Raw genomic sequence first — 20,138 nt, 5'->3', positions numbered from 1 at the left:
TCCCTCCAGTAAAGACAATTTTCAGCTCGGTTTTTTGGCTGAGGAAGTCAAGACTCAGAGAGGTAAAGTGACCTTTCCAAGGACACTCAGCCAGTAGGCAGTGGAAGCCTGATCCCACCTTAGATGGCCTGGCTTTGCCCCTTTCTCTGACCTGGGACCCTCACAGTATTCTGCACTGGGCCCAGGCTGGTCACTAGGCACTTCCGCAAGCCTTTCCCCACTCAGGCCAGCCTCCTGGGAGTCTGTCCAGACATGCAAGAGCGGATTTCAGGATGGACTCTACCCTGAGCAAACCTTCCCAGTCACAGGCGCCTTTCTCACCCATCGGGAACCCGGCAAGCACCGGCAAACTCCTTAGCCCCTTGCCGCTTTCTACTGAGGAAACTGCGGCTCGATGGTATTTAGCTGCTGCCCCTCCAGGCCGGTGGCAAGCGGCGCAGGGAAGCACTCGGGGGCGTTTCTCCGCGTCTCCGCACAGTGGGACCAACTCGGCCCTGGCAGGAGCCCGCGGAAGGCAATACAGTCTCGGAAGAGTCTCCATCCCCGGCCCTTGAATCCACTGAGGAAGGGGCATCACTCCCAAGGTGCAGGTTCCTACAAACAAAACAGAGGTTGGAGGACGCAGAAAACCCCCCAAGAGAGCGGGGATCGGGAATCTCTGTGGGGAAATCCCCGGTGCTCTGTCCGTGCCAGCCACGCCGCCCGGCCTGAACTCGGGGCACCTGGTCAGCCCCGTCTGTCGTAACTAGGCCACCACCCGGCCGGCCACAGGAGACTCCTGACCCCCGCGCGAGCGCCCCCGGCGGACGAGAGGCCAAGGCCGCAGGGCCATGCCGCGCAGGACCCCGTAGCGCCTGGGGGCGGGAAGCCGGCGTGCCGGCGGAGGTCCCCTCGGTGCGCCTATTGGCTGGAGTCGACGCCCGTCCGAGCCCCGAGGCCCGGCAATTGGCGGGTGGGGGCGGAGTTCGCGGAGCCCAATGAATGGGGGAGCCGGAAGCAGGAAGTGAGTTTGCGATCGGAGCAGCTGCGGCAGGTGAGGCGCGGTGCCCGGGTTTCGGGGTCACAGCGTGCCCTTCTCGGGAGACAGGGCGAGTCTGGACCGAGCGCAAGATCACTCCCTTTCTGCCTCTCCTCCGGTACCCCTTTCAGATTCATCGCGGCCACGAGGCCAAGGAACGCTCCGGGCAGCAAAGGGTTAACACCCCTTTCAGAACCCAGGGAGTCGTGTTATTCCGGAGCCACAGCGGGGTTGGCGAGTGAGGTTAGAAACTCATTCTCAGTAAGGGAGGGCGTTGTGGAGCATATCCTGAGCTGGGAGACAGCTAGGTCCCAACGGGGCAGTGAGACCTTCAGTAAGTTGCTTGGCTTCTCTAAGCCTCACTCTCCCTATCTGTAAAATGAGTTTTCTCCCAGCTCTGAACTTCTGTGGCTCCGGTATCTCCCCTGGCTGAGCACAGAGAGAGGGCAGGAGGACGGAGGGCCAAAGAAAAGGCAGAGAGGTGAAAGTGGAACCGATCCTGGGCTCGGAGAGAGGAAGGGAACAAGGAAAATCATTACTGCTGTAGATAAGTTCCATCCGATCTGGTGTGACCTCATCTAATTGGCACACCCATCCTGCGAGCCTGGGGTTTTTATCGACCTCATTTTAAGGAGTCAGTAATCCAGGCACAAAAAAGTGGAACAGTGGACTTGATATTGGGAGTCTGGGGCTGAGCCAGGATTGGAACCTGGGTCTTCCAGCAGGGAGTCTGTCCTTGTGAACATAGCCGTGGGCAGAGTTGAAACACTTGCAGGAGAATGAAGGAGGCTAGGGGGTCAAGAGAAGGAGGAGGGGAGGTGAAGAGAGGCCTGGGCTGGAGTAGAGACACAGATCTCTGCTCCTGACCTCTGCCTCCTAGTCCCTCTGGACCTCAGTTTCCCCATCTGTAACACTAGGTAGTTGGATTCCATCTTTAAGATGGAGAGGCCATCGGCTAAATGTTGCCTCCCAGTATATTTTGTAATCTCCTTGGGTGGGTCACTAATCGCCTCTGGGCCTCAGTTAGCATTTCTGGTGCATGGGTACCATGGTGTTCCCTTCCTCCTGGACTTTGGGGAGGATTAAATGAGGCTGTGAGAGCACAGAGCCAGGTGTGCAGTTGGCATGTGCTAAGTGACGACTGTGAACGTGGTGATGGTTCTCAGCAGGGCCCATGGCGGACACCCAGTACATCCTCCCCAATGACATCGGCGTGTCTAGCCTGGACTGCCGCGAGGCCTTCCGCCTGCTGTCGCCCACAGAGCGCCTCTATGCCCACCACCTGTCACGGGCCGCCTGGTATGGAGGCCTGGCTGTCCTGCTGCAGACCTCCCCTGAGGCCCCCTACATCTATGCCTTGCTCAGCCGCCTCTTCCGTGCCCAGGACCCCGACCAGCTGCGCCAGCATGCCCTGGCTGAGGGCCTTACCGAGGAGGAATATCAGGTCAGTTCTCAGGCCAACTTGCATTTCCTGAGTGGCTTCCAGGTGGTAGGGGCCAGGAGGCAAGGGGGTTACAAAAGACTTTCTCTCTCCTGGGATTAGACCAAAGGTTTCAAACCTAGGGACATTCCCTTCTGGAGTCTCAGTCTTCTCATCTGCAAAATAGGCATGAGAGGGAGTTCCCTGGTGGCTCAGCAGGTTAACGATCCAGCATTGTCTCTGCAGTGGCTCTGGTTACAGCTGTGGCTCGGGTTTAGTCCCTGGCCCGGGAACTTCCACATGCAGCAAGAACAGCCAAAAAAAAAAAAAAATGCATGAGGGTAGTTTGTATCTCTTAGGGTTGTGACCTATACCACAATAAACGGTGGTTGCTTCAATGCTAACAAGGGCTGTGGAGATTCAGAGACGGTAGACAGATGAGTCCAGTGTAGGGGTCAGGAGGCCTGAGTTCTGGACCAGATCTGAACCATGTTGTGTGTTCCTGGGCAGAATGTTCCGCCTGTCCAGTCGTGTTTGTCTGTGGGTTTATTGGCCAAGGAGTACACAGATACATTCTTAATGCATTACAGCAATGCAGACATTCTTAATGCATTACAGCAATGCAGAAAGACGCAAAACAAAGCATAAAGTTCCTTCATTCTCCGTGTCCTCCCCAGAGGTAACCTTGGGGAGGTGCTGGGGCGTATAGCCTTTGAAGTCCTTTGTCTGTATTGTGTACACGACACATGTGCATGTATCAGTTCCTTATTTTCTCTTTTACACATGAGGTCGCACTGAACAGATTCCTATGAGTCCTGCCTTTTTCATTGAACACCATGTCTTGGAGAACGTCCATGGGGTACCTGTACATCCACCTCATTCTTTGTATTGGCTGTGAAGTATTCCCTAGCAATGTATACTTTAATCAATATAATCTTTTCTTTGTTGTTGGAAATTTAGATTGTGCTCTATTCTTATTGTAAACAAGACCGCAACGAGCATACTTGTGCATATGTGTGAGTAGGCTCTATTTCTGGGATTAGAATTGCTGGGTCAAAGTCTCTATATGTTTTTTACATATATATATGTATGTATATATATGTATATGTGTGTGTGTATGTGTGTGTGTGTGTATATATATATATATTTTTTTTTTTTTTTTGGCTGCACCCTCGGGGCCTGGGACTGAATCTAAGCCACAGCTGCAACCTACACCACACCTGTGGCAACCCTGGATTATGAGCCCACTGTGCCAGGCCAGGAATTGAACCCACACCCCCCACAGAGACAACACCAGATCCTCAACCTGCTGTGCCACAACAGGAACTCCAAAGGCTCTATACATTTACAATGGATCGGTGCTGTTAAATCATCTTCTGAAAAAGCTTCACCAAGAATATATAGGGACATGGTCTGCTTTTCTATATGTAAAATAAAGGGATTGGATTGCTTGTCTCTGAGCTGAGGCCCAGGCTGTTTCTTCTACCTTTTTTAAACTTTGAGCAATCATGTCCTGTCTCTGGGTCTTGATGTACTCATTAAAAGAGCTAACAGCTATGGAACTGCTTATAAATGGGAAAGTGCTACCCAAGTAACTATTTTCAGTGGGATTCTTTTGTTTGTAAGTAGCAGAAATCCACCTCAAATTGGCTTAGATGAAAAAAAAAATCATGACTTCCAGTTTCTGGCCTGGCATGTCAGGAGCCTAGGTGTCACCCATCTGTTTGAACAACTGGTAAAAGGCAGAAGGAACTGGAAAAAGCAACAGCTCTTCTTAGATCCTTAAGAGAGGTGACATCACAGGGCAAACTTCTGCCCTCCCAAATTGGAGAAACAGACAAGCAGGTGCAGAGGATCGCAACTTATAAGAGCAAAACTTCATGAGCAGAAACCTCCATGGAACCAGGGCTGGGGTAGGAAACCTGAACTGTGATTGATGAAGACAACTCAAAGAGTTAAGAACTCTGGGAAGACCCAGTCATAAGGGGACACCCATACTTTTAGGGATTTTACCTTCAGGAATTTGACCTGGTTCCCACAATGAATTTCGGAGGAAAAAAAAAAAAAGCCTCGTGTTTCTGATGCGGGGGGTGGGGGGGCAGAATCATTTAGAACATTCTGTTCTTCCTACCATGGTCTGCCCTCAGAAGGTACTATTCAACTAGAACCAGACCTGCCAGGGTTTTATCAGAGCCTAACAGACCTGAAAGAAGGGAAACACCCAGCTCCAGACAGCCCTGGCCATCATGTCCCGCCTAAGAGGTGTGGGAACTGAGAAGCACATGTAAAGTTCAGAGTCCAGGAGCTCCTGTCATGGCTCAGCCGTTTACAAACCCAATGCGCATCCGTGAGGATGCTGCAGGTTTGATCCCTGGCCTTGCATAGTGGGTTAAGGATCCGGCGTTGCCGTGAGCTGTGGTGTGGGTCACAGATGTGGCTTGGATCCTGCATTGTTGTGGCTCTGGCATAGGCTGGCATCTAGAGCTCTGATTTGACCCCTAGCCTGGGATCTCCATGTGCCATGGGTGTGTCCCTAAAAAGACCAAAATGAATAAATAAATAAGCTCATAGTCCAAAGGTTCACTAAGAGACAGACCTTATCATGGATCTCTACAATATTTCCCTTGTGCCCACACCTTATCATCACCTTCCTAAAGACTGTTTATGACAGTCCCTTTTCTCCAGGACATCATGTCTGGCTATCAAGAAAAAAATTACCAACCCCCCCCCCCACACACACACAGCTTAAAGAGACAGAGCAATCTGCAGAACCAACCTCAGATGTGGCAGGGATGTTGGACTTATCAGACCAGGAATTAAAACCTCAAGGATTGCTACTCTTAAGGGTTCTGATGGATAAAAAAGACAGCATAGAAGAAGAGATGGGCAGTTTGGGATTAACATATATACGGTATGTAAAGTAGATAAACAACAAGAACTTACTGGATAGCACAGGGAACTAGGCTCAATATCTTGTAATTATCTATATTGGAAAAGAGTCTGAAAAAAAATCTGAATCACTTTGCTGTACACTTGAAACTAACACAACATTATAAATTAACTATACTCAATAATAATAATAGCAATAATAATAAAAGGAAGAGAGTGATGGAAATTCCAAGAAAGATCCTCAAAATGCTTAACAGAAATGAAGGACACCTTTGATGGGCTTATTAGTAGACTTGACCCAGCAGAGGAAAGAATCTCTGAGCTGGAGGATATCTCGATAGACATCTCTAATAAAACAAAACAAAACAAAAAATTGAAACCTCTAAAACTGAAAAGCAAAGGAAAAAAAGACAGGAAAAAAAAAAACCCAGAACAGAAGAGCCAAGAACTATGGGACAGATACAAGGCATGTAACATGTATGTAGCAGTAAAACCAGAAGAAAGAGAGAGTTCCCATTGTGGTGCAATGGAAACAAATCTGACTTGGAACCAAGAGGTGGCAGGTTCCATCCCTGGCCTCACTCAGTGGGTTAAGGATCTGGTGTTGCCATGAGCTGTGGTGTACGTTGTAGGCTCGGCTCAGATCCTGAGTTACTGTGGCTGTGGAGTAGGCTGGCAGCTGTAGCTCCGATTTGACCCCTAGCCTGGGAACTTCCGTATGCTGTGGGTGCGGCCCTAAAAAGCAAAACAAAACAAAAACCAAAAGAAAGAAACAGAAAAAATAACTGAAGTAATAATGACTGAGAATTTCCCCATATTAATGTCAGATACCAAACTACAGCTCCAGTAAATTCAGAGAACACCAAGTAGGATAGTAAGTCCAGAACAAAAAAGAAACAAAACCTACATGTAGTTAAACTATAGAAAATTAAAAAGAAAAAAATCCCGAAAGAAGCTAGAGAGAGAAAAATATCTTATCTACAGAAGAGCAAAGGTAAGAGTTACATCTGACCTTGCATGATTCAGAAAGCATTCAAACAAGAAGAGAATGGATTGAAATATTTACCATGTTGAGATAAAAAGCCACCAAACTAGCATTCTGTACCCTGTGAAATTATCCTTCAAAAAGTGAAGTGGAAATAAAGACTTTCTCAGACAAACAAAAATTGAGGGAATGTGTTACCCATAGACCTGCTTTGTAAGACACGTTAAAAGAAATTCTTTAGAGAGAAGGAAAATGATATAGGTCAGAAATTCAGATCTATATAAAGAAAGGAAGAGCATTAGAGAAGGAATAAATTAAAGTAAAATTAAAAACTTATTTTTCTTATTCTTAATTGATCTAGGAGATAACAGTTTGTCCAAAATAATAATAGCAACAACATATTCACCTGTGTATGTTTGTGTGCATGTGTGTATGCTTATGTACAAGTGAAATGAATGACAGCAATGATACAAGGGAGAGGAGGCAAAAATTAGGATTATTTTGCTATTACATGGTACTCAAACTACCCATGAAATGGTGTTGTGTTCTTTGAAAGTAGACTTGGATTAGTCGTAAATATATGTTACAAACTCTACCACTAAAATGTATATTGCAAAGTCAACTACTAAAAAAAAAAAAAAGGATAGAAAGAAGTATAGCAATATGCTAAGAAAGGAGAGAAGTTGGAATCATATAACAGGCTCAGTTAAAGCCACAAAATGTAGAAAAGTAATGGAAGACAGGGGTCAGCATGGTCAGTTCTGATGAAAGCCCTCATCTGTTGACTTCTCACTGTGTTTTCACATGGTGGATCATGTGAACTAGCTCTCTGGGGTCTCTTTTGTAAGGGCAGTCATTTCAGTGATGAGGGTTATGCCCTCATGATCTAATCTCTTCCCAGAGGCCCCTCCTCCTAATACCATCGCCTTGGAAGTTAGGTTTCAACATATTGATTTTGGAGGGACACAAACATTCAGATCACAGCAATTGATAAACCTCTAGCCAGGCTAACTAAGGAAAAAAGTGAGAGGTCACAAACAACTAATATCAGAAAGGGAAGAAGGGACATCACTACAGATCCATGGACATTCAAATAATAATCAAGGAGTATGATGAAAAATTTTATACCCATAAATTTGATAACCCCTATGAAATGGACCAAAATTATGTCCTTCAAAAGACATAATCTGTCAAAACTCACACAAGAAAAAATAGGTAATCTACATAGGCCTGTACCTATTAAATAAATAGAATCAATAATTTTTTTTTTTTTTTGTCTTTTGCCTTTTTAGGTCCACACCTGCAACATATGGAGGTTCCCAGGCTAGGGGTCGAATTGGAGCTACAGCTGCCAGCCTACGCCAGAGCCACAGCAACGCCAGATCTGAGCCGCATCTGCGACCTACACTACAGCTCACAGCAATGCCGGATCCTTAACCCACTGAGCAAGGCCAGGGATCGAACCTGCAACCTCATAGTTCCTAGTTGGATTCGTTTCTGCTACGCCACAATGGGAACTCCCTAGAATCAATAATTAAATAACCTTCCAAAACAAAGCACCAGGCCCAGATAGTTTCACTACCAAACATTTAAGGATCACATTATACCAGTTCTCTACAATCTCTTTCAGAAGAGAGAAGCAGAGGGAATAATTCGTAAATCATTCTATGAAGGGAGTATTACCCTAATACTAAAATCAGACAAAGATTACAATGAAAGAAAAGAAAACTACAAACCAGTAAATCTCATGAACATAGATGCAAAAATCCTCCACAAAATATTAGTAAATTGAATCCAACAATGTATAAAAAGAATTATGCACTATGACCAAATAGGATTTATCCCAGGTATGCAAATATGGTTCAAAACTCATGTATTAATTCATCACATCAACAGGCTAAGGAAGAAAAATCACATGATCATATCAATAGATGCAGAAGAAGCATTTTTCAAAAATCCAATGCCCATTTGTGATAAAAACTGTCATAAACCAGAAATCTATAGCTAACATGTTTAATGGTGAAAAACTTGAAGCTTTCCACCAACATCAGGAATAGAACAAGAATGTTCCTTCTCACCACTGCTTTTCAACATTGTACTGGAAATGCTAGCTAATGCAATAAGACAAGAAAAAGAAATAGCAGGCGTACAGATTGGAGACATAATATTGTCTTCATTCACAGATGACATGATTATCCATGTAGAAAATCTGAAGGAATCAGCAAAAAACTCCTAGAAGTAATAAATGATTATAGCGAAGTTGTAAGATGTAAAGTTAATACATAAAATCTATTGCTTTCCTGTAGTCCAGCAATGAACAAGTTTAATTTGAATTTAAAAACAATACCATTTACAACAACACCCCCAAATTTGAAATACTTAGTCATAAATCCAATAAAATATGTATAAGACTTATATGAGGAAAACTACAGAACTCTGATGAAAGAGATTAAAGAAGAACTAAATCGAGTTCTCTTGTGATGCATCAGGTTAAGGATCTGGCATTGTCACTGCAGCAGCTTGAGTTGCTGCTGTGGCATGGGTTGGATCCCTGACCTGAGAACTTCTACATGCTGCAGGTGCAGCCAAGAAAAAGAACTAAATAAATGGAGAGATGTTCCATTTTCATGGTTAGAAAGATTCGATATTGTCAAGATGTTACTTCCTCCCAATGTAGTATATATATGCAATCCAGTCTCAGTCAAAATCCCAGCAAGTTTGTTTTGGATATAAACAAACTGATTCTAAAGTTTACATGGAGAGGCAAAAAATCCAGAATAGCCAACACGATAATGAAGGAGAAGAACAAAGTTGGAGGACTGGTACTAATCTAGTTCAAGACTTATTATAAAGCTAAAGCAATCAAGGCAGTGTGTATTGGCAAAATAATAGACAAATAGATCAGTACAATAGACTAGAGAACCCAGAAATAGATCCCTGTAAATACAGTCAACAGACCTTTGACAAAGAGTAAAGGCAATACAATGAAACAAAAATAGTCTCTCTCTCTTTTTTTTTTTTTGTCTTTTTGCCATTTCTTGGGCCGCTCCTGCAGCATATGGAGGTTCCCAGGATAGGGGTCGAATTGGAGCTGTAGCTGCCAGCCTACGCCAGAGCCACAGCAACGCAGGATCCGAGCTGCGTCTGTGACCTACACCACAGCTCACGGCAACGCCGGATCGTTAACCCACTGAGCAAGGGCAGGGATCGAACCTGCAACCTCATGGTTCCTAGTCAGATTCATTAACCGCTGCGCCACGACGGGAACTCCAAATAGTCTCTTTTTAAAAAAGTTTTATTGACGTGTAGTTGACTTACAATGTTGTGACAATTTCTGCTGTACAACAGAGTAATTCAGTTATATATATATATATATATATATATATATATATACACATCCACTCTTTTTCAGATTCTTTTCCCATATAGATTATCACAGAATATTGGGTAGAGTTCCCTGTGCTATACGGCAGTTTCCCACTGGCCAATCATTACATATGCCTCATTGTTCATATGCCAGTCCCAAACCCCCAATCCATCCCTCTCCTGACCTGTCCCATTTGATAACCCTAAGTTTGTTTTTAGAGTCTATGAGTCTGTTTCTGTTGTGCAAATAAGTTCATTTATATCCTTTTTTTTTTTTTTTTGGTCTTTTAGGGTCGTACCTGTAGCATATGGAGGTTTGCAGGCTAGGGGTTGAATCGGAGCTGCAGTTGCCTGCCTACACCACAGCCACAGCAATGCCAGATCCAAGCCACTTCTGTGACCTACACCGCAGCTCACAGCAACACCACCATATCCTTAACCCACTGAGCAAGGTCAGGGATTAAGCCTGCGTCCTCATGACTACTAGTCAGATTCATTTCCACTGAGCCATGATGGGAACTCTGATTTATATCCTTTTTTAAGATTCCACATATAAATAATATCATATAATGTTTGTCTTTGAGTTACTTCACTTAGTATGATACATGGTCCATCCATGTTGCTACACATGGCATTATTTCATTCTTTTTTATGGCAGAGTAATATTCCATTGTATATATTTGCTACATCTACTTTATCCATTCCTGTCAATGGAAATTTAAGTTGCTTCCATGTCTTGGCAATTGCAAATAGTGCGGCAATGAACACTGGGGTGCATGTATCTTTTCAAGTTATTGTTTTCTTCAGATAGATGCTCAGGAGTGGGATTGCTGGATCAAAAGTTAACTCAAAATTGACCAAACTCCAAAACACTGATAACACCAAATGCCAGCAGGGATGTGGAGCACTAAGAACTTAGTGGATATGCCAAGTGGTACAAACCCTTTGGAAGAGAGTTTGGCAGTTTCTTACAAAACCAAACATACTCCTGCCATACAATCTAGTAGTCGTGCTCCTTAGTATTTTCCAAGGTGAAAACTTGAAGTGAAACTTATGTTCACACAAAAACCTGCAAGCGAGTTTTTTTTTTTTTTTTTTTTTGGTCTTTTTAGGGCCACCCACTCGCCATATGGAAGTTCCTAGGCTAGGGGTCAAATTGGAGCTGCAGCGGCCGGCCTGCACCACAGCCGCAGCAACGCCAGATCTGAGCCGCATCTTCAAACTACACCACAGGTCATGGCAATGCTGGATCCTTTAACCCACTGAGTGAAGCCAGCTATCGAACCTGCATCCTCATGGATGGTAGTTGGATTCTTAACCCACTGAGCCACCACTGGAACTGTCATATAGCAGCTGTATTCATAATCGCCAAAACTTGGAAGCAACTAAGATGTCCTTCCAGTAGCTGAATCAATAAACAAACCGTGGCACATCAGACAATGGAACATCATTTAGTGCTAAAAAGAAATGAGCTCCCAGGCCATGAAAAGACATGGAGAAGTGTTCCCTGGTGGCCTAGCAGTTAAAGATCCAGCATTATCACCACTGCAGCTCGGGTCACAGCTGTGGCACAGGTTCGATCCTTGACCTGGGAACGTCTACATGCTGCAGGTACAGCCAAAAAAATGAAAGGAAAGGAAAGGAAATAAAATAGTGAAATAAAATAGATAGAAATGTAGTGACTTTTGAAAGCAGGGACCCCGAAAAAGAAAAAATAATAAAATGGCTTGGAGAAAGTTAAATGCATATTACTGGGTGAAAGAAACCAGTCAGAAAGGGTACGTGCTTATGATTCCAACTTCTAGAAAAGACAAGACTGTAGAGATGGTAAAAAGATCAGTGGTTGCCTGGCATTGGGGGGGGAGGACAGAACAAAGAGGGTTTTGTTTTGTTTTGTTTTGTTTTTTTGCCACCCCACGGCATATGAAGTTCCCTGGCCAGGGATCAGATCTGAGCCACAGTCACAACCTACACCGCAGCTGCAGCACCCCTGGATCATTAACCCACTATGCCAGGCCAGGGATCGAACCTTCATCCCAGCTCTCCCAAGACGCCTCCAATCCTATTGCACCACAGCAGGAACTCCATGGAGGATTTTCAGGACACTGAAACTACCCTGTATGATGCAGAGTAATGTATCGTGCATAAGGGTAGAGAGGTGTCATTATGCATCTGTCCAAACCCGTAGAAGGTGCAATACCAAGAGTGACCCCTAATGTAAACTGCTATCTTGGTGATGAGCTGTCAGGGTGGGCTCATCAGTTGTAAGAATGCACCAGTCTAATGGGGGATGTTGAAATGGGAGAGACTGCCTGGGTGGGGGTAGGGGGCTTTGGGGTCATCTCTGTATCTTCTGCTCCATTTTGCTGTGAACCTAAAACTGCTCTATAGAATAAAGTCTGTTTTAAACAAGAGAGAATTATTGGCTCACATAATTGAAAAGTCCAGGGCTAGGGAGGCTTCAGGCATGGCTAGATTCAGGGACTCTGTGATCCCGTCACATGCAATGCAGTCTTCATCTCTCAGCTTGCTCGCTTTCCTCACGAAGGTAGGGGAGCTCCAGGGGCCTCAGGCTTGATGATTCTTGGTATGACATAGAGGCTCTTTGCCACTGGAGATTTCCTGGTAGGGCAGCTTGGGCCCGTGCCCACCCCTGGAGTTGGGGGAAGATGTGAAGCCTTCTTGCTAGAGGAAGGGAGACCAGATTTGGTCCCGCAGAAGCAAACGAGTCATTGGCCACGGCCCCTCCAGCCCGAACGGTTGATGCTTCTGGTGTTGGCTGCCTGCCAGGTTGGGGGCCGAGGGCAGGTCACAGGCTTTCAGAGGTCCTAGGAGATGGCCTCAGGTGGCGGATGGGGTGCTGATGTCAAGGGGGCAGATGTGGATCAGGGCTTGGGTGTCGTCCGGAGGCTGGACGAAGGGTGTAAAGATGTTGCGGCCAGACTGGGGCCTCAGAGCAGGTGGATCCTGCCCCCAGATTTCCCAGCCACACCTGCAGGATACCCTCAGGGGTGTCACCCTCCAGGGGCTGAGAGGCTGTGTTTCCAGGCCTCTCGTGCCACCTTTCCGCAGGCATTCCTGGTCTACGCTGCGGGCGTCTACTCCAACATGGGCAACTACAAGTCCTTCGGCGACACCAAGTTTGTCCCCAACCTGCCTAAGGTGAGCTGAGGAGGGCTGGGGGAGGTGGGCCATTGGGGGCTAGTGGGGTGAGGGGCAGGCAGCAGATGAAGCCCCAGGAGGAGTCGGGCCCTGAGCGGAGTCTTGACCTTGTCACTCCAGGCTCCTGGGAGCAGCAGCCGCCTCTGACTGTGCCGACCCACAGCGGGGAGGCTGTGAAAGGGCCCTGAGTGCTGTCAGGTGCTGCAGAAGTGGAGCCTGGTGGTCACCACTGGGGACCGCTGGGGAGCCTCCGGGGGTCTGCCTCTGGGACCACGAGGCTTGGGCCCATGTGGGACAGAGGCAGCTCTATGTCAGCCCTCAGCCCTCACTGCTCCCGAATTGCCTGGCCGTCTTGTTGAAACGCAGCCTCTGACCTGCCCTGTGGCGGGAGGGTCTGGGTTTCTTGGCCAAGGCTGGGCTGCCGGTCTGTCGACTGCACTTTGGACCAGACTGTGGGAGAAGAGCTTGGGGTAGGGGTGGGGGCTCCAGGAGGCAGGTTTGGGTGGTGTGGCCAGGCCTAGGGCCTCCCTTCCCCTGCAGGAGAAGCTGGAACGTGTGATCCTGGGGAGTAAGGCCGCGCAACAGCACCCAGAGGAAGTCAGGGGCCTCTGGCAGACCTGCGGGGAGCTCATGTTCTCTCTGGAATCCAGGCTTCGACACCTTGGGCTGGGGAAGGAGGTAAGGCCACAACAGCCCTGGGGAGCAGAGGGCATCCTTAAGGGCCACTAGGGAGGGGGCACCCGATGGGGGGCCGCAGGCTGCCCCTCACACCTGGGCACAGCTGTTCTCTGCTGCGGGCCTCAAGTGTTGTCAGCTGTAAGCAGATTGGATGGGATGCTTTCTGAACGCCCTGCCCCCGGAGTCCTGACATCCTGGGATGCTGTGTGCCGTAGGAAGGCAGAAGAGAGCTGGAGGGAGCCGGGGATGGGTTGTGGGGGGAAGGAGGGGCCCCAGGCTCCCCGCCTCTGGAGGCTGCTTGAGAGCTGTGTGGGGTGAGGGATGCGGCAAACCTTAGGGGCGGGCCGGCCTGGGAGGAGCTGGAGATGGACCTCTGTGTGTGCTTTGTGTTATCATTTCTTCCCCTGGAAGGAGATGGAGGGGCCGTGGAGGCGGCCGAGAGAGGAAGTGCAGGAAGCCCGAGGCTGGAGGTGGTGGGGGGAGGGGCTGAGGAAGTCACAGGCTTCCCCCCAGCCCCCCCACACACCCAGCCACTCCTCTTTCCCACTGCCCCCCCCCCAGGGAATCACCACCTATTTCTCTGGGAACTGTACCATGGAAGATGCCAAACTGGCCCAAGACTTTCTGGACTCACAGGTTTGGGGGTTGGGGAACTGGAGCAGTGGTGTTGGGGTCCTCTTGGCACTGACGCCCACTCCTGGGTCTCCCCGAGGCACTGGCATCTTGGGGTCTTGGGGTGGGGGAGATGGGAATCCTTGCCTAAAGGTCAGCCTGGCTTGAATGAAGATGCCCCCATGGGTGCCCTGATGGAGCCGCCCCTCCCCAGCCCTCCCCACCCCCCGCTGAAGGGCTTTGCCGGAGCCTCAAGGCAGGATGACCTAGAGCGTACGAGCGGCTTCACTGGGCTCTGACGTCCAAGTGTCGGTTCCAACTCCCAGCTCAGCCACTCAGTGACCAGTTTCCTTATCTATGGAATGGGGCCTGCCTCCCATAGCCCAGGTCGGCTGAGATCCTGAAGTATCTGGCACATGCTTAGTAAAAGTTAGTGCTCAATTGGGAGTTCTCTGGTGGCTCAGGTCACAGCTGCGGCGCCAGTTCAGTCCCTGGCCTGGGAACTTCTGCATGCTGCAGGTGCAGCCAAAAAATAAAAAAGGGGGAGTTCCCGTTGTGACTCCGTGGGTCATCTACCCGACTAGTATCTATAAGGATGTGGGTTCAATCCCTGGCCTCGCTCGGTGGGTTAAGGATCCGGTGTTGACCCAAGCTGTGGTGTAGATCACAGACGCGGCTGGGATCCTAAGTTGCTATGGCTGTGGTGTAGGCTGGCAACTGCATCTCCGATTTGACCCCTGGCCTGGGGAACCTCCATATGCCAAGGGTGCGGCCCTAAAAAGCAGAAAAAGAAAAAGGACATACTTTGTGGTCAGTGTACTGAGCAGAGCCAGAGTCTGCCCTGGCCTGTCCGCCCTGTGCCCTCCCCACTCCCAGACAACTCAGGCAGTTCTCCTAGGAGCCCCTCTGGCTTTGCCTCTGGACCCTCCCTCCCTGGTGGACCCACTTTCCCTCCCCCTGCCCCCCAGCCCTCTCTGGACTCACTCTCCCCCAAACCCCTGCCCTGGGCTTTTCCAGAATCTCAGTGCCTACAACACACGGCTCTTCAAGGAGGTCGACCAGGATGGGAAACCCCACTACGAGGTGCGCCTGGCTTCCGTGCTGGGCACAGGTGAGCCCCTTCTCCTCCCTCCTCAGTGTTCCTGGACCAGGTGGGCAGGGGGGGCAATGGAGGGCAGGGGTTAGTGATGAGCCGTGAGGTGCTCAGCATGTGGTGCTCCTGTTAGGTCCTGTGATGTAAAGATAAGGGGAGACAAGAGGGCAGGGGAGGGGCCTCCCTTCCACTTGATAAATGTCACTGCTGGCAGCCCCTGACGGGAGCCACGTGCTGTGTTGGCCGTGGTCCCCACCCCCCAGGCAGTGGCACGGAAGATAATGACCCATGTAACCAGTGGGAATAGGGAGTTCCCGTTGTGGCTCAGCAGATTAAGACTCCCACTAGTATCCACGAGGATGTGCCTTCGACCCCTGGCCTTGCTCAGTGGGTTAAGGATCTGGTGTTGCTGTGCACTGTGGTGTGGGTTGCAGATGCGGCTTGGATCCAGCATTGCTATGGCTCTATCTTAGGCTGGCAGCTGCAGCTCTGATTCAACCCCTAGCCCGGGAACTTCCATATGCCACAGGTGCAGCCCTAAAAAAGCAAACAGAACAGAACAAACAGAAAAAAACAAATGAGGCAGCTTTGAAAAACAAAACTTCAAAAAAAAAAAAAAAGAAGAAGAAGAAGAAGCATCCAGACCCCTATAAGGACTTTTGTGATCTGGCCCTCCCTTCCCCACCCACCTCCCACCTCCCAGCCCCCAGCCCCCCACTTAGACTCTGTGCCACAGCCATGCTCAGCAGCTACCTGTTCCCTGAACCCCCATGTTCTCTCATATCCTCTCCAGGCCTTTGCACATTCTGTTCCTTCTTCCCGCCTAGGACATCCGCCCTCCCCTCCCACCCTGATGGCCGGGCTTGAACCTCACCTTCCCCAGGGCCGTTCCCCGACTTCCCACAGCCTCTTTTCCCATCAGCACACCCGGTAGTTTCCTGGTTATTGTCCTCTTGACTCCAAGCCCCTTGCAAGGAGGCGCTGTGCCTCCCTCACTGGCATCTCCCCAGCAGCCGGGCCGTGGAAGGTACTGAGATGCTCGGTGTGTGAGCAGAAGCAGGGTGGGTGGGAAGTTTAGGGTCCAGCAAGTACGCAGTTCAATTTGACCAGGGAAAAGGATACTGGGCTCAAGGGAGTAGGGAGAGATCACGTGGGAATGTGAGCTGGGCCTGTACTTACAGCAGCATATGGAGGTTCCCAGGCTAGGGGTCAAATCAGAGCTGTAGCTGCCGGCCTACGTCACAGCCACAGCAACACCGGCTCCTTAACTCATTGAGTGAGGCTGGGGATCGAACCTGTGGCATCCTCATGGATGCTAGTCAGATTGACTTCCGCTGTGCCACAACGGGAACTCCACAAATGTCCCCGTTTATTTCGTGATGTAAAGCCACCTTTTCATGTTCACGGACGCCGGGTCAGGAATTTGGATGGGGCATCCTGGGAATAGCTTGTCTCCAGATGGCCACGGATGAGACCTCAGGTGGGAAGACAGGCTGGGGGTGACTCAACAGCTTGAGGCTGGACTCATCTGCCAGCTCCCCCTCACAGCCAGTGGTAGATGTCACCTGTCGGCTGGGACCTCGGCTGGGGCTGTTGATTGAAAGACCCCACACGGCCTCTTCATACTGCTCTCGGTGGCTGGGCTCTGAGGGCGAACATCCCAAGAGAGCCAGGCATAAGCCGGGTGGCCCTTGATGACCTCGCCTCGGCAGTCGCATGGGGTCACTTCCGCTGCGGTTGGAAGCCCACCCGCCCCTCTTCAAGAGGAGGGGATAGAGCCCCATGTCCTGGTGGGGGAGGTCACACTGGGAAATGGGAGATACTGTGGCCACCTGTTTTTTTTTTAACTAGAAGTGTATTTTACGGATCAGAGACAACAGGCAAAACACAACAGTTTTAGTATCCCACATATCTTCACACGTTTAGTGGCATAAAACAACACAAATTTATTCTGTTACAGCTCTGGAGATCCAGAGTCTGAAATAAGACTCCGTTTCCAGAGTCCCCGTTGTGACTCAATGGTGACAAACCTGATTGGTATCCATGAGGACGCAGGTTCGATCCCTGGCCTCACTCAGTGGGTTAAGGATCCGGCATTGCCATGAGCTGTGGTGTAGGCCAGCAGCTGTAGCTCCGACTTGACCCCGAGCCTGGGAACCTCCATGTGCTGCAGAGGTGCCCCCCACCAAAGAAGACAAGACTCCATTTCCTTCTGGAGCCTTCGAGGGAAATCTGTCTCCTTGCTCCTTGCTTGTCTCTTTCAGCTTCTAGAAGGTGCCCGCGTTCCTTGGCTCATGGCCCCTTCCCCACGTCTGCCTCTTCTCCTCTCCTCCCTCCTGCCTCCTTATATGGAAACCACTGTGGTTACATTTAGGGGATGGCTAACCTTTGGAATACAGTCTGCCACACTGGGTTTGAATCCTTGCTCTGCTGCTGTGTGACCTTAGAAAATTGACTTAACCTTTTGGTGCCTTAGTGTCCTCATCTGTAGAATGGAGATAATAATTTCCCTCTCCTCACAGAGTTGATATGAATCTTACCTGAGTTAACACATATAAATCACTTAGAACATTTCATGTTATGGAATATTATATCTTTAATTTTTTCTTTTTCTTTTTAGGGCTGCACCCACGGCATATGAAAGTTCCCAGGCTAGGGGTCAAATTGGAGCTGTAGCCGCCAGCTACGCTACAGCCATAGCAATGCCGGATCTGAGCCACGTCTGCCATCTACACCACAGCTCACGGCAATGCTGGATCCTTAACCCACTGAGCGAGGCCAGGGATCGAGCCCAAATCCTCATGGATACTAGTCAGATTTGTTTCCACTGTGCCATGACGGCAACTCCGAATTTTCTCTCTTTGATTGCACTCGTGGCTTGTGGAAGTTCCCGGGCTAGGGCTAGAACCCATACCACAGCAATGACCTGAGCCACAGCAGTGACAACTCCAGATCTTCAACCCACTGACCCACAGGGGAACTCCTGTTTTTGAAGATGAAAGTGTATCCTAATTTCCGTAGGTGATAGGGAACCATGGAAGACCTTAGAGTAAGAGTCTCGCAGTGAGAAGACTGCTGGGTATCTCATCCTAGTCTTTTCCCTGGATGATCCTTCTTCCTCAGAACCTAGTCTGGACACTGAAATGACTTCCAAACTGAAGAGCTACGAATTCCAGGGCAGTGATTTCCGGGTGACGCGGGGGGACTACGCACCCATCCTCCAGAAGGTGGTGGAGCACCTGGAGAAAGCCAAGGTAGGGGCGTGCGGCTCCAGGCCCCTCTGGCAGGAAAGGGGGGAATGGGATGGGTGGGCGGCCCGAGGCTGACCACGCCCTGCTCACCCCCAGACGTATGCAGCCAACAGCCACCAGGAGCAAATGCTGGCCCAGTACATAGAAAGCTTCACCCAGGGCTCCATCGAGGCCCACAAGAAGGGCTCTCGCTTCTGGATCCAGGACAAAGGCCCCATCGTGGAGAGGTGAGGCGCCAGCCTTCACCCCTGCGCGTGCCCCCCCCGCCCCCCCCCGCCTCTGGCCCCCTGCGGGCCCCTCCTCCATCTCAGCCCTTCTCTCCCGCAGTTACATCGGGTTCATCGAGAGCTACCGAGACCCCTTTGGTTCCCGCGGAGAGTTTGAAGGTAACTTCTGGGAGGCAGGAGGTCAGGTCAGAAACCCTTTCCCTTGTCTCGTGAGGGTTCTTCCCTCCCCTTCCTCCCTCAGCAGTAATAACAGCAATAACAACCCCCACTGATGGCTTGCCACAGGCCGGACACCTACCCGCACTAGCTCTTTTTGACACCATCATCCTATGAGAGTGTCTGTCCTCATCTCACAGACATGGAAACTGAGGCACCTTGGCTCTGAGCCACTTTGCTGTGCTGCCTCAGGTATCTGGTCCAGGCTCCGACTTGGCCACTTAACGGCTGTGTGACCTTGAGCCAGTTAACCCCACCTCTGTGCATCCGTCACCAGGTGTCCTGGGAAGTGGGGTATTGATACAGACAGCCCAGCCCGGTGCCAGGCATGTAAATGGTGCTGGGTAGATGGGAGCAGCATTAACACCATGACCGTGAACCTGACTCAGCTGCTGTCATCCCAGGGCAGGTAACAGGCCACCTCGGCCCTCGTGCCCAAGCCCCTATGGGACCCAGCAGTGCAGGCAGGGCAGCTGGCCTGGGGCTTCAGACTTGTCTCTGCACAGCCTCATCTTCCCAGCCCCTGGACATAGCGTCTGGAACATCCAGCTGCCAGAAGCCAAAGAGGTTAGCCTGGGAGGCGAGAGGGAAGCCCCAGCCGCCCACAGGTGCCTGGATCTGAGCCCAGAGGTCCAGGCCCAGGGATGAGGCTTAACAGACAGGCAGTCCTAGGGCCTGAGGGTCAGACAGGTGTGCACGCTTGCAGCTTTCCTGCCCGGGTCCTGATTCGCCAGGCCTGCTCTGAGGGCCAAGACCCCAGGGCCTTCTCAGCAACCTCAGTCCCAGAGGTTCCCCCCTTTTTATGTGACTCGTGATTATTGGAAAAGTAGATCATGTTCATGTCAAACATTATGAAAATACAGATCAAAAAAAAAAAAAATTCACCTGTCTGAGTTCCCTGGTGGCACAGGGATCCAACGTTGTCACTGCTGTGGCTCGGGCTACGGCTGTGGTGGCGGTTTGGTCCCTAGCCCAGGAACTTCATATGCTGCAGGTGTGGCCCTAAAAAAAAAAAAAAAAAAATTCCATGTTTGTTGTAAGTAATTGGAACAATACAGGCCTACGTAGGATGAAATGTGAAGTCCCTCCTTTACTGCCCCCTCCTGTGCCACTCCCCCCAAAGGTCACCACAGTTCACAGTTGAGGACACATCCTCCAGACCCTTGCCTGGCATTCTCTCTCTCTCACACACACACACTCCTTTAAACTCATCCAGGTACG

At 49.7% G+C, this 20,138-nt stretch overlaps 1 protein-coding gene across 4 annotated transcripts in view; it reads left to right on the top strand.

The window, feature by feature from the left end:
• The first annotated feature begins 649 nt into the window (after window positions 1-649).
• Window positions 650-20,138, top strand: part of DPP3 (dipeptidyl peptidase 3) — a 40,864-nt gene continuing 21,375 nt past the window's right edge. Inside the window, exons 1-10 of one of the 4 annotated variants that reach the window (XM_047775182.1) lie at window positions 1,018-1,033; window positions 1,150-1,261; window positions 2,185-2,462; window positions 12,751-12,840; window positions 13,381-13,518; window positions 14,080-14,154; window positions 15,148-15,241; window positions 18,347-18,477; window positions 18,571-18,701; window positions 18,802-18,860. In XM_047775182.1, the coding sequence (XP_047631138.1) occupies window positions 2,193-2,462; window positions 12,751-12,840; window positions 13,381-13,518; window positions 14,080-14,154; window positions 15,148-15,241; window positions 18,347-18,477; window positions 18,571-18,701; window positions 18,802-18,860 (988 nt within the window). In that variant the 5' untranslated portion in view covers window positions 1,018-1,033; window positions 1,150-1,261; window positions 2,185-2,192. Of the gene's footprint in view, window positions 1,034-1,053; window positions 1,262-2,184; window positions 2,463-12,750; window positions 12,841-13,380; window positions 13,519-14,079; window positions 14,155-15,147; window positions 15,242-18,346; window positions 18,478-18,570; window positions 18,702-18,801; window positions 18,861-20,138 lie in introns of those variants that run through there. The other 3 variants (XM_047775180.1, XM_047775179.1, XM_047775181.1) reach the window with 3 other exon arrangements.

This window comes from Phacochoerus africanus, chromosome 4, assembly GCF_016906955.1.
Source record: "Phacochoerus africanus isolate WHEZ1 chromosome 4, ROS_Pafr_v1, whole genome shotgun sequence".
NCBI lineage: Eukaryota > Metazoa > Chordata > Mammalia > Artiodactyla > Suidae > Phacochoerus > Phacochoerus africanus.
The sequence above is the reverse complement of the archived record's forward strand: the minus strand, read 5'-3'. Positions and strand labels throughout refer to the sequence as shown.